The 17,192-nt window shown below is 46.6% G+C and overlaps 7 protein-coding genes across 7 annotated transcripts; 4 read left to right on the top strand and 3 right to left on the bottom strand.

Annotated features, from left to right (window-relative positions):
* Positions 1 to 808: 808 nt before the first annotated feature.
* FIESC28_01294 (uncharacterized protein) lies at positions 809 to 2,432 on the top strand (the record flags this gene model as incomplete). Its single annotated transcript, XM_031155445.1, has 2 exons — positions 809 to 1,774; positions 1,821 to 2,432. 2 exons carry the CDS (start codon positions 809 to 811, stop codon positions 2,430 to 2,432), a joined length of 1,578 nt encoding a protein of 525 aa, XP_031020612.1.
* A 1,357-nt stretch (positions 2,433 to 3,789) lies between these two features.
* FIESC28_01293 (uncharacterized protein) lies at positions 3,790 to 4,800 on the top strand (the record flags this gene model as incomplete). The annotated part of the gene is made up of 3 exons (XM_031155444.1): positions 3,790 to 3,974; positions 4,021 to 4,322; positions 4,379 to 4,800. 3 exons carry the CDS (start codon positions 3,790 to 3,792, stop codon positions 4,798 to 4,800), a joined length of 909 nt encoding a protein of 302 aa, XP_031020611.1.
* Positions 4,801 to 6,506: 1,706 nt separating this feature from the next.
* Positions 6,507 to 7,121, top strand: FIESC28_01292 (uncharacterized protein; the record flags this gene model as incomplete). Its single annotated transcript, XM_031155443.1, has 1 exon — positions 6,507 to 7,121. The coding sequence occupies one exon, from the start codon at positions 6,507 to 6,509 to the stop codon at positions 7,119 to 7,121; it is 615 nt and encodes a 204-aa protein (XP_031020610.1).
* Positions 7,122 to 7,989: 868 nt separating this feature from the next.
* FIESC28_01291 (uncharacterized protein) lies at positions 7,990 to 9,252 on the bottom strand (the record flags this gene model as incomplete). The annotated part of the gene is made up of 1 exon (XM_031155442.1): positions 7,990 to 9,252. One exon carries the CDS (start codon positions 9,250 to 9,252, stop codon positions 7,990 to 7,992), a length of 1,263 nt encoding a protein of 420 aa, XP_031020609.1.
* A 572-nt stretch (positions 9,253 to 9,824) lies between these two features.
* FIESC28_01290 (uncharacterized protein) lies at positions 9,825 to 11,026 on the bottom strand (the record flags this gene model as incomplete). The annotated part of the gene is made up of 2 exons (XM_031155441.1): positions 9,825 to 10,275; positions 11,019 to 11,026. 2 exons carry the CDS (start codon positions 11,024 to 11,026, stop codon positions 9,825 to 9,827), a joined length of 459 nt encoding a protein of 152 aa, XP_031020608.1.
* A 191-nt stretch (positions 11,027 to 11,217) lies between these two features.
* FIESC28_01289 (uncharacterized protein) lies at positions 11,218 to 12,668 on the top strand (the record flags this gene model as incomplete). The annotated part of the gene is made up of 2 exons (XM_031155440.1): positions 11,218 to 12,564; positions 12,615 to 12,668. 2 exons carry the CDS (start codon positions 11,218 to 11,220, stop codon positions 12,666 to 12,668), a joined length of 1,401 nt encoding a protein of 466 aa, XP_031020607.1.
* A 291-nt stretch (positions 12,669 to 12,959) lies between these two features.
* FIESC28_01288 (uncharacterized protein) lies at positions 12,960 to 13,784 on the bottom strand (the record flags this gene model as incomplete). Its single annotated transcript, XM_031155439.1, has 1 exon — positions 12,960 to 13,784. One exon carries the CDS (start codon positions 13,782 to 13,784, stop codon positions 12,960 to 12,962), a length of 825 nt encoding a protein of 274 aa, XP_031020606.1.
* Between the last annotated feature and the right edge of the window lie 3,408 nt (positions 13,785 to 17,192).

The raw sequence follows: 17,192 nt of genomic DNA, 5'->3' as shown, positions 1-17,192 counted from the left end.
TGTTGAAGATGAAGGGTTCAAAGTGGCGAAGAGGAGAATTTCGATGTAGGATAAGGCGGGTCGTAGGTCTCATTAATCACTGTAAGCGACAAAAGCTAGGGTCAGGCAATTGATCGCCGTTGTTGTTCATTCAGATTTCTGGAGTGAGGCTTGTCATGAGGTGTATCATGGTGAAGGTGACAATTGAGAAGAATCCGCTTTAGAAGGCGGCGCGAGCGACATCCATTATTAGTGCCGGGTAGCTAATCGGAATATTTGCCGGGACTTGGATTAGACTGTGGCAAAGTAGAGAAAAGTTATCTATTGTTCGAGAAGTCTCCGGAGAATAGTGTCGAAGATGAGTGGGGTTTCTACGCAAGGGTTTGACACTGAATGGAGATGAGACTTTGATGCTCAACGTCGTCCCTGTTCAGGTACAGCCTATACAGCCTTTAATCTGAAGCTAAATGGAGATTTTGACTGGATAACATGAGCGCGGGGCTTCATGATCGGAGCGTGACCGGAGATAATCCACGTGATTCGATCAACAGCAGTATGACGCCATCGGTTCATCGAAAGTCCGTGCTGAGTGCACGGCTAATCCACGGTGGCATTGCGTAGAAACAGCTCCACTTTGGCTTGCAGAACCGTGCGATTTTTTTTCCACGGCCGACTGCGCGAAACTATGGCTATGGGCGGAGTATCAGACCAACTTCGTCAAGCCTTCACGTCAGTACCCTAGGCCATTGAAGTTCGACCCTTCACTTCACCATCCAAAAACGCCAAGAATCGCTCCCACTCCAGCGACAAAACCTCCCAACCCCTCGATATGCTGTCTAGAGTAGCCCAGGCTTCGCGCTTGGGCTTGATGTCAGCTCGTCTGTCACGGCCCGTCGCATCTCCTTCTCTCCGAGCGATTCCCGCTACTGCTCCTCACTTTGCCTCGCCATGGCTCCGATCTTACTCCAAACGTCCATCCGGTCAACCATCTAAAGATTCGAAAAAGAAGCCTTCAGAGGCGCAACAAGAAGCTGAGGCTGCGAAAGCGGCAGAGAAGTCCGCCGAGCATGACGTAAAGAAGGCTGATGGGGAATCGCCTGAGGCTCCCAAGGAGGGGGAGCAAATACCTTTCCACAAGCTTCCTGACTTGACGCAAGGTATTCCTTCGACCCTTTTCGAGGAGATGGGAGGGGATAAGAAGAAGGAGCAGCAGGCTCTGCAAGAGTTGGAGGAGGCCGAGCAAAAGGGTGGAGAGCGGGACCGTTCGGAATACGTCTCTACCTCTGAGCGAAACCGCAAGTGGTGGACAAGATTTATGCTTATTACAACCGCTGCCGGTGGTACTTTGAGTCTTCTATATATGGGCCGCAACTGGGAAGATAACATCGATGTTGAGCGTCACCCTGATATCCCCAACGGCCCTGCTCCTGGTTTGTGGTGGGCGCGTGCCAAGGCCCGTATGACCGAGTCCGTTACTTACTACCAGGAGCCCGCCTTCGAGAAGCTCCTGCCCGATCCCGACCCTACTTTCGAGCGCCCTTATACTCTCTGCCTGAGCTTGGACGACCTTCTCATTCATAGCGAGTGGACTCGTGAGCATGGTTGGAGAGTCGCTAAGAGACCTGGTGTTGACTACTTTATCCGATACCTGAGCCAGTACTACGAGCTGGTCCTCTTTACCTCGACTCCCTATGCTACTGGCGAGCCGGTCATGAGGAAATTGGACCCCTTCCGCTTGATCCTATGGCCCCTCTACCGAGAGGCTACCAAGTTTGAGAATGGAGAGATCGTCAAGGTAAGACACTCTCACAATCATTGCCCCGTTTGTGCTAACAGTTTAGGATCTTTCCTACCTCAACCGTGACTTGTCCAAGGTTATCATCATCGACACCAAGGCCAAGCATGTCCGCAACCAGCCCGACAACGCCATTGTTCTTCCTCCCTGGAAGGGTGACCGAAACGACAAGGGCCTCGTCAACCTCATTCCTTTCCTCGAGTACATCCACACCATGCAGTACGATGACGTCCGAAAGGTCATCAAGTCCTTCGAAGGCAAGGACATTCCCACCGAGTTCGCCCGCCGTGAGGCTATTGCCCGCAAGGAGTTCCAGGCCAAGCAGCTCGCCCACAAGCACAAGCACCGCTCCGGAGTTGGTGCCTTGGGTAACATGCTCGGCCTCAACCCCAGCAACATGAACATGATGGTGTCCCCTGATGGAGAGCAGAACCCCGCTGAGGCTTTCGCCCAGGGTAAGATGTTGCAGGATGTTGCCCGTGAGCGTGGCCAGAGGAACTACATGGAGCTTGAGAAGCAGATCCGCGAGAACGGAGAGAAGTGGCTCAAGGAGGAGGCTGCTATGATGGAGGCTGCCCAGAAGGAGGCTATGAGCAGCATGATGGGTTCTTTCGGCGGTTGGTTCGGCGGCAACAACCCTCCTGAGAAGAAGGCCTAAGCTTGGAAGGTGAACAGCGAGGTGTAAGCACATCTCCACTAATTAATGTCTTGTAATTTTTTATGACGGGGTCATGAGGGCCTGCTATCATATCATGTTCTGATTGGGAGAGGTCTATAGAAAAAGCATGGTGACGACTTTGGGTATGGGTAGGAGGAGGGATGCACTGTAAGATGCGAGGATAAGACTTTGTATATTAGGTGTATGTTGGCCTTGTTATGTAACAATATGATGTGAAAAGTTAAAGTCAATGAGATATATCTCTGGTATGGTGTTGTACGCCGAAGCCTCGTGCTCAGCCCTGCTGTCTTCACCCGTCACTCCGCAACCTTTCGCCTCAGATCTCTTTCATGCATATCACTTGAGTCTTACGTGAGCCTCAGGGTATCAGAAGAATTGGTCTCAAAAACATAGGATACGAAATAATTTGGTCACTTTATGACAGCTTAGACTAGCATTTAGGCTACTTTATTATTGTAGCCTAAGCCTTAAAGAATATATCTTCTGTTACCCACCTGGGAAGAGTCGAAACCATGATCCCAGGTGATGATGCCAAGAAAGGGACCTCGGCTGCATCTTGCTGATGAGGGTATCGTCGTCTTTGGTGATACCGTGCTGAGATAGCATGATATGTTCGACTCTCACTGTTCTTGATGGCATAGGCCTCGTCAAGAACAAGCCATTCGCCAATGGGCTCCCTCGGCTCTTGCTCTAGAATTCATAAGAGCAGGACAATAGTAGGCCTCTTGGGAGGCTGAGTGGTGTTGCCGTTCTTGGAACTTGAGATGCCAACGAGACACTTCTTCGCACATGTGATCTCGGTAACCATGTAGGAGTATGAAGTAATGATAATGATCAGATAAGCTTTACAAACCTTATCTGATCGTGAGAGGAAGAGAAATGCGGGGAGGAGAGCGATATAGGAGGAAGAAAGGAAGATCAAGAATAGGGTTTTATATGCTACTTTAGCTAGGTTGGTAGATATTCTCTGTGGTTTGCAGATCGATTTAGTGAGTGCCATCTTAGCTATGCTCTGTGATTCACAGATCGATTTAGCAAGTCAATATACTATCTATGCTGCTACATACAAAGTGCATAGTATTGAATGGGTTAAGTGTAATTAATGCATAGGGATTTCTTACATACTGAAGCGTTTTTGAGATACCTAACATATTGAAAACAGTCAACATGCCGAATCGGATCCCGATGAGAGGGTTTGGCGTATGATATTAAGTATAGTGACGTTGTGGCACAAGTCGTGATGTTTACATGGATATAAGACACTCCATACCCACCGTGGCTTATTTACCTCGGTTAGTAATTTTGCATCCCTTCACAATTTCAACCCTTCAGCAAAATGTTGAGGTCTTGGGTAATTGGGCTTTGCGCAAGTTCTTTAGCATACGCGATCCCTCTTTCTGATCATAAATACTCGCGCCTTATTGTTTTCGGGGACAGTTTCAGCGATAATGGCAATGGGTCTTGGATAGCTAGCAATGGATCTTGGCCGGAGGATCCGGCTTACTACCGGCATTCGTTTTCGTAAGTTCTCAATTGCCTCAACTAAGATCCTCACTGATGAGTAAAGGAACGGACTGAAATGGAATGATCTGGTGGCTAAGGATCTTGGTCTTGAGTTGGTTAATCTCGCAACTGGCGGTGCAACTACAAACAACGATTTCGTCGCTGGGGGCACGGGTGCGGAATCGACTATTCCTGTTCCTTCAGCTGCGGATCAAGTCCTGTCGTTTTTGTCCTGGGATAAGCCTCGAAAGGGAGATATCTTTGTTCATTGGATTGGTGCGAATGACATCCTGTTCAATACGAGTATCACTGGGGGACAGGTTACAAGTTTGGTCAACGAGAATGTTGAGCGATTATATCACGCAGGTAAATGCCCTCTATCAATCTCTTAATATAGAGGGCATTCTCTAATCTATATCTAGGCGCAAGCAACATCATTCTAGCCAACTACCTCAAAATCACAACTTTCCCAGCAACATACAACTCGTCCACCTACGACATCCCCAGCGTACAAGTCTTCAGCAAGGATCTTACCAAAGGTCTGAAGAACATTGCTGCTGCATACTCTGCCTATGCTCAAACTGCTCTTGTTGACGTGGGTGGTTTGTTCGAGGATATCACCTCGGATCCCGAAGCGTATGGTTTCGAGGACAAGTACGTGAACCCTCCTACTGCATGTCTCACAGGCGTCTATACGAGCGAGGGTGTGCCAAGGAATTTGTGCAGTGATCCGGAAAAGCATGTTTTCTTTGATTCGTATCATCCTGTTAAGGAGGTGCATGCTTTGATTGCGGAGTTGTTTGAGGAGGAGATTGGTGGGTTTTCGAGACGAGAGTTTCTTTGACTGTAACAAGATGAGACTGTCTTTGTCACAATCTTGTAACATCACGCTGTTTCCAGACATTTCCTCGTGTTTTGGACAAGACTATATGCCTGAATTCTTATTCCAATATCTCACTTTTAGAATTGGTTCAACTTCTCGGTTCAGGATTATTTTGTTTAGCTTGTATGTTACTGGCATTCTTAGGTGAAATTTAAATGGAGGAATAAGTGATATATTACCTTGTTACTTAGCCGACTCTTGAAGTCTTCCGGTGCCATAGAAATATCGAACCCGAGATTTCTCTTATTAGCTAGGTCTACTTATATCTCAATATATTGTATCTACTGATTATATACCGTCAGTTACATCATGAGAAAGATTTCTCTGGTTCGGAACTATATATCAAAGAAGTTCACTCAACAGTCGACGTTGGAATTAGCCTTGCGGCTGTTTCTGACGGTATTGAAACGGGTTAGTTGAGCGGCTACCGTTTACTGCGCCACGATCCAGCGTTTTGAAAAGCTTGGCTTGCAGCTGGACATAGCTTGACTATGAAAGATGCTACTGTAGAAATGATGATAGTTGAGTTAGCAAAAGTCTAAAAGGTATTAGCGTGTGTGAGAATTTGTATGTGTGTAAGTGTTGGTAGTTCCTGTAGCCTTTAGGTATCAATGACTTTCTCCACCAACATAGACCCAACAGCCTGATTCTATCCGTGGCCATTCTGATGCATTGTGATGATTCGAATCAGATTTCACTTGTGTTCACTAAATCATGCCACTCAGCATATAGCCCAACATTCACGTCAAAGCCCAGGGCCGCGTGACACAAGCACATTCGGTATGTTTCTTTGTTTCTTACAATATGAGCTGAACCTTCAGTGTCTTACCAGACATTGATAGCTCCACAGCACCAATTGATAGGGCTGACAACTCGGGCATCCCTACTTACTACTAATGCAAGGGTCTTTTGCTGGTGCCCAAGGGAGGTCTTAGCCAGGGAGACGCCAGTGAGCTTACTGCCCTACAATGGCTGACGCAATCTAGAACGAACATAGAAAAAAAAAGGGCGGAAGTATTATTAGAAGCTGTAACATAAAATTTGATGCAACGAACAGCGATCATCAATGCGTTTTCATGCAGCGGTCACAATTCGGGGTCGCCAGATAAGCGCGAGGCGGCTAATATCATCCCGATTGACTTGGCGTTGAAAGCAGTGACATTGTGCGACTGGTGCGCTAAGTTAATAAATTGCAGCAATTTATTGAGCAAAAGACTAACAAAAAGACCCTGAATATCCTATGCGCATTGGGATTGCATTCCTTGGCGCTGATCTTGAGGTTTGCAGTTGAGATCTGGGTGTGACATCCATTCCACCATGAATGTCACCGCTGGGAACAACCCCAACATATGCTTTCTTTTGTGAGAATCTCAGGGATGTTGTAAACGAAAGCATCATCCAATGTTGTCATAGCATTTTTTTCGTCCCATGATACTTAGTGAGGCTCGCCTAATGCCCCTTGATATGCGCACTAGCCAATTGCAGGAAAAGCCATGTCGTGTTTAATTTCGTCTGAAACATCCCTGCCAGTCTCTCTTCAGGACCATCAATCAACATAGACCCAGACCCGCCTTGACCTCGATTCTTCTTCTCTCCTTAAATCCTCTAGACCCTCTGCTGGGCTTTGACCAATCGTTCACTCTCTCTTTCTCCCCCCACCAACGATAATGGCTGTCGAGTATTCTCATCACATTAACCGCCGCGGGTCGGTAGACCAGCTGTTTGAGCTGGTCGAGGGTTTGGACGACACCCAGATTCACTCTTTACTGGAGGATTTTAATAATACCGTTACGAGCAATGTTCCCGTGTCGCACGGCATCGAGTTCTTTGAACACCCGAGTTCTGTCACACGAGCCAAGACTACACCAACGACTACAACGACAGAAGTAACGCCCGCGAGATCATCATCCATTCGAAAGAGCTTTAACAAACTCCCTCGATTATTCACGCGAACGCCGAGCAAGAGATCTTCTTCTGCGCCGATATCGCGTCCCAAGACTGCTCTGCCACCGACCGCGAGACATTACCGACGAATCAGTCGACCTGTGCTACCAACACTATCAAACGGTCCCGATCTGGACGCTTTACTATCTGCGTACCTGTCGCCCGCGCCGCTTGCTTCGCCCAAGACTATTTCTCCATCGAGATCGATATCGAGCAGCTCTACGCTAAGCATTGAAGCGGAAGACTCGGGTGTTGACTCACTTGCGCCTTTGGTGTTTGGACGACCTCAACGAGAGGAGAGTCCGATGGGCGACATCATGGAAGTTCTATCATTCTAAACAGACTTTCATAACGACGAGAATAACATAAACAAACAACATCCTACATCATGGACTTTTCTTTTTGTCCCCACAAACAGCTGCAGCCACTACGACACTACGCTAGGCTATCTGCACAATCCCGTTAGCTTCCATGGCTCGGCGTTTTTATTCCATTCTTTCCTTTCTCATTGGAGGCGTTTTATTTTGCTAGTCAGGTACTAGACTGTCTATCTGTCACTCACTGAGTCCAACCAATTCTCTGTCACTCACTACCTACTCTCTATCTCTATCATGTTCATAGTAGATGAATTCATTGCAAATTCTCCCTACCTATCTCTATACCCCATTGCAATTTGCTTTGCTTAATATTATTGTTATGACAAGACGGAGCAAATTTGCCTAATGTGCTCATCGTCATTTCGTCCGGTTGCTAGTCGGTGGGGCCAATCGCGGAAAACAGGGCCCAGATGGTGTTGCTTACCGTTTAGTCTTGGCTTGTACGGAAATAAGACGTCAATTATATTATTATTGCTTTGTGGTCAGTTGCTTCTTGTAGTGAGGGAACGCATTGTTCTGACTCTGGAGTACAAAAACTTCAACCCTGCTGAAGATCATCTTGTGCGCGCGGACTGCCGAGTTCATCAACCTCTTCATCAGATAGATAACTTTATGCAACTCTAAGGCATCCCTTGGTCTACCAGTTTGAGTTTTTCCGAGGCGTAGGTCCCGAGGTAACAGATAAAAGCAACAAAGTGACAGTGACAATCGCAGATCCCTCAGTCTACGACCGGGCACCACTCGCATCGGCCTGGGTAAGAATGACAATCTTTGACTGCATCCACGGCATGTCGCTGCTGCACAGGGTTGTGACCAAGTGCCCATCCGGCTATTCTGCTGGACCAACAACAAACCTCAACTCCGCGATAAATCGCCCACTCTCCATGATAACATCACCTCGGTGCTCGATATATTTCCCAGCCGAGTCAACAAGACCATATACCTTCATTCCTTCGGGGACTTGAAATGTTTGTTCCTCGGTCCTTGCCTTGACTTTATAGCCACCGGTACCGAAAGGCCCCAACTTCCTTTCCGTGGTGTTGATGATCAAGTTGAAGATGACTCTCTTGGAACTATCCTCGGCTAAAACCCCCGTGTTCCATGATGCTCCTGTGATGTCTTCGCCAGTAGCCATGGAAATTGAGTCTTGATTGCGACCGAAACCTCCGAACCGGATGCCATCATAAGCCGCCGTCTCAGCACGGAGAGAGTCCACTGCGAAATCGTGGGATACGTCGAGTCTGATGATATCTGAAGGCGCCGCTTTCCGTAGTTCAAAAGCATGGTTTGTCAGATCAGGGTCATCGCCCATATACTTCTTTTGGTAGATCCTGTCATAATCGCCCGTCCACTCCAAAGCTTGATCAGCGATTTTGTCGAATAAATTGATCAAAGACTCGCTGGTCGTCATGAACTCTTTAAATATGTCAAAAGACAGAGAATTCTCGACGTATGTGATAGCTTTGCTTGTAAGTGCAGAGATGGCGTCAAAGATCGCTTTCATCATGATCGAATGTGCACAAGCGTCCAATCGCATCGACGCGAGCTGGTGAATTGTCTTTGCAGAATATTGGTAAGGAATTTCACCAGAATTCAACTCAAGCTTCATGATGGGAACATTGCAGTTTCCGCTCTGTCCAAGGAACTGACTCATACGACCCCACGGGATACCCTTATCTCCGGCAAGACGAAAGAGTGAAGCCACGGGCATTCGAACATTGATGGGATGGCTATCAGCTGCGATTCCAAGTGTACAACCAACATAGTACAGGAGTGCTGATGCGCCATGACCAAGTTTGATGGTAGAGGCTAGAAAGAACCCTTGTGTGAAAGAAAGAGACTTGCCGATGCTCTCTGGGCCATGATACTCGAAACCTCCATCAAAGATGATGTTGCTGAAATCGGCAGACAAGTTGAAAAGCTGATCCAAGGCTTTACCTTGAGCAGCTGCGATGGTAGTTACTGCTTTGAATAGTTCTTTTGATCTTGCCTCGCAGGCTAAAGCGTGCATTGTATGCTGTTCATAGTACTTCTGACACTGTTTTGTCAACCCAGTGTATCGCTGGCCACGTTCGAACGTGCCCATTTCCATTTTGATTTGAGAGAAGTCGAGAGTATCTCAGGGTTGTTTGACAAGACATTGGTTCTTATTTATCCTGGTCACAAGACTTGGTAGAATCTAACCTCAGCCGCAGCTGAATGATTGTAGTTGAGCCATGGCTTTCTTTAATGGATGTTATTGGTGAATCTTTCGCTTAAACTACCAGTAACTAAGAAAACTAACATGAAAATTCTCATATTCAAACCGCTCTCTGTACAGCAATGGATCTGGATAGGGGTTGGTGTAACCAGCGATATCATACTACATAGGTTATTATGCACTTTCCACGGCTCGTTAGACGTAAGAGATCAGTGCAGCTAAAACGCACATCAGCAGTGTTATAATTGTTAAAACCATTAAACCCAACATCCTCATCTCATTCCTCAGAGATACCTAACCATATTCAAATCACCTACTAAGCTTATCCTTCAGATCTGAATAGAATGATCCTGGCCGTGTCGCTGAGCAATTCCATGAGGGACCTTTTCATACGGAATCTTGCGACCCTTCAAATAATGCATCGGCCTCGTGTGTATGTCCCAGTCTCCCCATTTCTTTTCCTCTCAGCGTTTAAGCAGCGTAACCACCAGCTTCTCCCTCTGCTTGCTCAGCTCACGCACCGACTTCATAAACTCCTTGTTCGACTCATCATTCTTGATAAGTATTTGCTTGAGACCCGGGGCCCACTCTAGATGGGCACAAAACGCATCTAGCGCTTTCCCAGTGATTTTGGTTACGCTGCTTGATCTGCTGCCGGGGGTGATCTCGAGTAACTTGAGGTTCGGGCAGTTGGAGATCAAGGCGAGAAAGCCTTCGTCGCCGACTTTGTCTGCGCTGGGAAGACTGACGGTACGGAGGTTGGGGAGAGCTTTGGCTAGGCGAATGATGGCTTCGTTGGTGACATCCCTGGCACCGTTCTTTGCATCGTAGCCGACATCGCCGAAATTGAAAATGAAGTACCAGATCTTTTCAAGAACTTGACGAGGTAAAGCCAAGATATCGTCGATATGATCACTATCGTCAGGTTAGCACCTTCACCTATGCAAGGTGGGTGAATTGGCGTACTCAGTTAAGGCGAATTGATAACCAAAGTAGATCTTCCTGGTTGATGTGCCAATGAGATGATGATATTTTCATCCCAGTCACGGATGCTGCTCATAAAACGGGGTTCTTTTTCGCCCTTGACGACGGGCTTTAGAAGCCGTTTCTTTGGCGCGTCAGGGCCAGGGATATGGAGCATCAGCGTCAGCGGCTGAGTTGGCTCTCTGCGTTCGGATGGGAGGCATGGTAAATGTGGAGAGTTGTACTGTATTCGATGGAGATTGAAGGTATAGTACTGCCAGTATTGGGTTTAATCGATTGTCAGAGGGAAGTCTAGGCGACGCGACGCGACGCGACGATGGGGATTAACTTTGGGTGGCGCCATGATGAAACTCTAACATTTTACAGTGTGGCTCGCGACTTTACACGCCACAATGAGAACAATAGCCTGATAATTCTGTATTATCTACAATATATCTCTATCACGGCCTCACTTCGTATCTCACCACTGACCATCAACTAATCCATTAAAGGCAGCTGAAAAAAATCGCTTCAACTTTACAAACAAAGTATAGATTGTCCCGACTCGAGCCGCATCTAACAAACTCTATGCGAGCCTCGGCCGACGGGGCGCTCGGCCGGATAACGTAACAAATTCCACTCCTTTAAAATATATTTGATAATGGATTGCTTTCCATCGATCAACTTTTACGTACAATATCATGGGGGCGGATCATGACTTTTTTTTTGGTCTGGGGAAAGGGAAAGTTCCCCAGACCTTGGCACTTTCTTTCTCAACGGTCATTTATACTTAAAGACTAAAGAGACACTTGCCTTTTCAACGGTCAGGTTGTCTGCTCGTCTTCTTTCATCATCATCATTGTATCTGTTTTATATCACAGACTTCAAGACATCATGGATACCATCACGCAACAATCACATGCTGCTAAAGACAGCACCCTCGATCCCGATCAAATCGCTCGCATCGACCACACTTACGACCAAGCCCTCGGCACAGTCACCGAATTCGAAAAACAAAAGACCGCAGAAGGAGAAGCTCACTTCCGTCGCCTAGGATGGAAGCGTCTCGCCGTAATTCTCATCGTTGAAGCCATTGGCCTCGGAACTTTCAGTCTCCCTGGTGCTTTTGCGACGCTCGGCATAGTCGCCGGCGTGTTCTGCTGCATCGCGCTTGGCTTCATGGCCATTTACACAGCCTGGATCATCGGAAAGATCAAGGTATTGTATCCTTCGATTCAACATTATGGAGATATCGGTGGTTTGCTCATGGGAAGATTCGGAGAGGAGTTGTTTGGAGCCATGTACGTACTGCAGTTGATCCTCATCACATCTTCTTTCGTCCTCACCGGAAGTATCGCTTTGAATATTCTGGCGGATGGAAAGGTCTGTGGTCTTATCTTCAGCGCTGTATCAGGCTTCATGCTGTTTATCCTTGCGGTCATGCCGTCATTTGCAGAGGCTGCGATCCTGGGATATATCGACCTGGTGTGTGTCATGACAGCCATTGGCATCGCAGTTATCGCATCGGGTGTGGATGCTGCCAACAAGCCCGGTGGTATCGGGGCTTCAGACTGGTCAGCCTGGCCTGACCCTGACGCAACCTTTAAGGATGGCATGGTAGCTATCTGCAACATCATCTTTGCCTACTGCTTCGCCATGTACATGACGCCTTTCATGTCGGAAATGCACACACCAGAAGACTTTATGAAGTCCGTTTGGACACTCGGAAGCGTCGAAATCTTTATCTACACTCTCACCGGTTCACTTATCTATGTCTTTGTCGGTAAGGACGTAGCCAGCCCAGCTCTTGAGTCTTTGCCTGGTGTTCTACCCAAAGTCGCTTTCGGTGTCGCGCTTCCTATGATTTTTATCTCGGGTGCTATAGGTAATACAGTCACGGCCAAATACGTTCATCTCCGATTCTACAGAAATTCCATCGTGCGTTTCGTCAATACGCCCAAGGGTTGGGTCACTTGGCTCCTCACCCTAGCTGGTATCACAATTATCGCCTGGGTTCTCGGTGAAGCTATCCCTTTCTTCAACGACCTTCTCTCTTTAAGCTCAGCACTCTTTGTTTCGGGTTTCATTCTATACTTTCCGGCAGTTATGTGGTACAAGCTTATCTGCAGGGGCAAGTGGTATGCCAGAGAGAATATCTTACATGCTGTTGCTTGTATTTTTACTTTCTTGTTTGGACTTTTGGTCCTTGTCGGTGGAACATATGCTACGGCTATGGATATTGTAAGTTTTGTGATTCATGTGGATCTTCATCAGGCTAACAGGCATCTTAGCGACATCATTATGAGATCGGGGCTTTCCGCACTCCCTTTTCGTGTGAAGCATAGGTTATTGGAAGTGGTGTTGAGGAGCAGAGAGTGTTTTAAACCAGCACGTTTAACCTTGTAATCGAGTACCAGAGAGCACCCGCAATGCATTGAAGTAGAAGTGTGAAATACGATTTGAATGAGTATTGTTTAAGCTGGAATACCTTAAGATTGGTCACCCAATGGATCATTTTATCTTAGAGTGAACTTTAGATAACCGGTGCTTAAGTAGTCATTCTTCCGTGACCGAACAGCTCAAGCTTCGTCATGTCATCCCACAGCCCTTAGTCCCCAGGACCTTGTACAAACAACCTAGAAGATGAATGTTTGTTCGTGATAACCAAGGTCCCGCAAACGGTTATTTAACCATTCGTTGAACTCTTCTTCTGACATCCGCTCCTCATCCTCATCTTCACGTAGATTGGTTTGCCGAGCGCAGTCGTCCGCCCATCCCGATCCAATGCAGAGAGGGCAGAGCATCCACGTACACTTGTCATATTCATAGTGCTCTAGACTGGTCATACAGTAGACGAGATCGTCGTCAGTTGCGAGTATGAGCCTCTCGCCTTCGCAAATGCCACAATTGCCGTCTTCAAGCTTGCCAATCACGTCCACCGTGTCAAAGTCTTGATACAGAATAGGCATCTCGAGGTCCAGTTGAGAAACTGGGATTGTGACTGATTTGTCTGGCGTGACGGTCCTGGAAATCTTGAAGGGATTCTCGGGGGGCTCATCATCGTATCTGCCCGGAATGGGAACGTGAAGAGTGTTTGCGAGATAGCCCTCATAATATTCTCGGTCCGTGCCGGACTTGAGTTCGCCAAATTTCTTCCAGCTTTCAACGATGTTGCAGACCAGAGCAGACTCCCGCTCATCACCACGTATTTGGATGGAAGACACTTTAACCGGGTAGACAAGACTGTACTTGTGTCTGTTGATATTGAGTTCCGCCCAGGATAGAATCTCGAGCCAGAGTTCAGCGGGAAGAGTTTTATTCCCTTCTTTGGTAGCGATGTGCTGGGGGCTGCGACAGATTATGTTTTTGATGTAGTTGATGATCTGATGAGTGAGGTCAAGGATGAGCATGGTGTGATCCTTCAACAACTTTTTAAGATCTTCTTCTTTGACAGGAATCATCGTGTTGGGTCAGATGAAAGACTTGGTTTGTGTTGATGGGGTATAGAAAGTTTGTGACAAATCTGGCTGAGGAAATGTAGGATGAAGAACAGGCTGCGTATTGATTGCACAAGGAGGACTTTTATGTATTTCTCTAGAATTATAACCTTAATGTTGGAAAACTACAAGAAAGGATTTAACTTTGGTGAACACAGCCCAAGGCTGTCCACGTATTCACACGCCAGTGAAGAACTTCAAACTTTAGGCTACAAAGGTAATACACTGGAGCAATCAACCTTGGGACATACACCGATTTGATAACAGATATTGAGCCGGAAGGTCACGAATGAACTATACAAATAAGTTAGGATAGTTATCACCAATATACATGGATCGGTAGCTTGAATCAAACGGCCTTCACTTCGTTTGTCGGCTATATTCGACTATAGAGAGCACGATCGTCAAGTTCAAACCATGGTTTCGTGGTCTAACGGTTATGACTGCGGATTCTGATTCCGCCAGCGAGGGTTCGACTCCCTCCGAGACCTATCTTTTTTGGCGCACATACCAAGGGCAAGTAGGCTTTTCTCAGTCTACTACAAAAGCCTAGAGTTTATTCAAATGTTATTTTATCAACTTTATTTGTAACCAGATGAAGCTGTTCACAAATCAGGGCAAGGTTTAAAGTTCAGCGTGCAGACGCAATGTGGGTCACTTCTGAATATCAACTGAATTATGAAGGTTGAGGATGAAGTTTACGTTGATTGAATTAGTCTTTCAGTTTGTGTGATCAAAAGTGTTGTTTTATTAAGTACGCATTGCGGGCATCTTTATCACCAGATGTGTCACAAGCAAACCCCGAGTAGCAGAATTAGTCTTTCGCTTATTATACCGAAGCACAGAAAGCATTCACTGCTTTCTGACACCACTGAGACAAAGAGAGACACGTGTACACTAATAAGTCCTTTGAAATGATGGATAGCAGCGAAGTGATATCTGCAAACGAGTGAACAGAAGATCCCATTTCGATCTCGTGTCTATGCCAGTTGGAAACCCCAAAAGATGTAAAGTTGATTATTGCCAATGCATGAACCATCTTTTATTTCCTCTCTACGAACTGAGTCAAAAATGGACTCCGACAAAATTGCACTCAATGCGGCTCCGGTGTAGAAAGGCAAACGAGGTCACGTTGCACCAAGTGAACCTAGCACCAAAAAAAGCCCGCAGTAGCATTTCCCATTCCTTGTCTTTACAGCCGCTGTCTTATGGTTAATAATAACCATACTAAGAATGTCATTTAAAGACCTGCAGCTGCTCGTATAAGCATGCCGTTCAAATTCACCGAATGGCCCGATTTTCCAAACTTATTGCCTGCAATACTACCTAAAGTCGATATAGCGATGTTGTATTATAGCCTCCTTGAAACCTCAACCCTGAGGCTGTCATCGTTGAACGGGGGTTTTTGCGAGGTGAGTGAAACGCGAAAACTTCAACCCCTGTAGTAGATGATAGTCGTGATAGGCTGGAAATGCTCCATTCGGCCGAAACATCAAGAGGGCCGCCATGCCGGCTCAGTCGGACAAAACTTTGTCAGAGAAGTGTTTCCAGATTGGCGTTTAGCGAGTGTTTTTGATCGACTGTTTGTGTGTGATTGGTGGCATTTTTTGAGAGTGTCAGTCGATACATTGTCGGATTCAGCCGAGATATTACAACCTTGCACACTTACCAAATGGAGATATCATGCTCGTTCCTCGTTGGACAGGAGAATTACTGACAGGCGGATACACCCGAGATAAGATAAGAAGAACTTTGGAAAAGTGACATGGTCTTGTATTGAAATTGAAACGCCTGAAACCACTTCGGCCTTTTCTCGTCTTTTCGCCTCTGCGGTACAGCATTTCATAGGTGCGCTTGGGGTTTTGTATGGATATTCTTGGGAATATTGTTCTTGGAGTGACATCACAGGATCAGACTCTGAAGTTCATAGAGTCTGTCAGACTTGCAGTGACATAATCGGGGATCATCAGTTTATCTTGTAACCAGGGTAGAAACGTTCACTGCGACGTTCCATTCGAGAAGAATTCCATCAATCGTTATCAAAGGAACCTGACTCGTATTTAGCCATCCTGGCGAAGTCATTACTCAGTGGCGATGAGGCCTGGTTTTCAATGTGGCTTATACTGGTATCTGGTATTGCTCCGCCCAGGAAAGCCCAAGATAATACTATCCAGGCAAAATTCATGTAGCAGCCTTCCGATTGGAATAATCACATCAGCGATAGATTCCGATTCACGAGTCATGTACGTTTCCAGCCCGTCAGCTGATGTTTGAAACGAAGTCAGACAGCGAACAGCTGAGGTTTCTTCCGCGACGCCACTTGTTTTAGGCTTGTTTTTGCCATGACCTTGGGTCACCGCCGTCACCTTGAGCATGACCGACGATGGTTCGTTGGTATGTCCCAGCTGTGATTCGTGTGGTGGTATAAAAACAGGGAAGTTATGCGATTGCTGGATGTTGATCTGATCTGCGGTTCATAGCGATAAGAGGTCTAAAAATGGCCTATGTTTGATAGTACGAAGTCTGTGTCTCTGTGACGAGACAGGTCGCGATTTTACCCTGTAGACCAGTGTCAAAGCAACCTTCTGATTGTGCTCGAGAACATTGTGAAACCAAGCTCAAGATGGCTTTGTCCTTCCCTGTGCTAGTGTCTTCGTGACAGTCGCAAAACAACCAAAGGCACAGTGGTAGGCTGCAAAAACGTCCCAAATTACAGACGACTTTCGTCGCTTGATCAGACGGCTCTCAATCTACGCTCTCAGATAATTTTAGAGTTTGGTGAAATGAGCTATCACGCCGCTTGGTTGGGGTTTTTAATTTATCTGAGCGAGTGGGCCAGTGAGGAGACAAGCGAGGAGCCGTCAACTTAGCATCACTTTATTCAAGACTGCAATTGCCATTTGCTGAACAATGTCTTTACGGACATATTAACTTAGAGAATGATTTCGTCTAGTCTAGTATCTGTGCCTCGTTAGATTTTCATGCAATTATCATTAAGATTGGGGAGTCAGCTCCCGGGTAGATTTAAGCTTATTTCCAACTGAGATACTCGTATCTGATTTCACGATCTAGACAGATTCAACTCGTAAGATTTGGATGCATTATCTTACGTTGAATCTACCCTATTCAAGACGTAGGAGAGGCTAACTTCAGGGCCGGCAGTTGATGTCCCACTTTCTACCAATAGCTCAATGGTGATTTTACAACTTTCTCTCAGCTAATCGTTTCTGACCATCATGATACTGACTCTCCACAGCATTACCTTTGACTTACCGTCTCAGCACTCTACCGGAAAGCATCATAGAGACAATTCTGGAAGCTATTGCCGCCTAACCCCTTTGCCCTTGGCTCCTACAATGGGCCTGCGTTTCA

The sequence above is a fragment of the Fusarium coffeatum genome (genome assembly GCF_003316985.1).
Source record: "Fusarium coffeatum strain FIESC_28 chromosome Unknown BRIP53273_contig_33, whole genome shotgun sequence".
NCBI lineage: Eukaryota > Fungi > Ascomycota > Sordariomycetes > Hypocreales > Nectriaceae > Fusarium > Fusarium coffeatum.
Note: the sequence above shows the minus strand (reverse complement) of the source record. Positions and strands in the feature narration are given on the sequence as shown.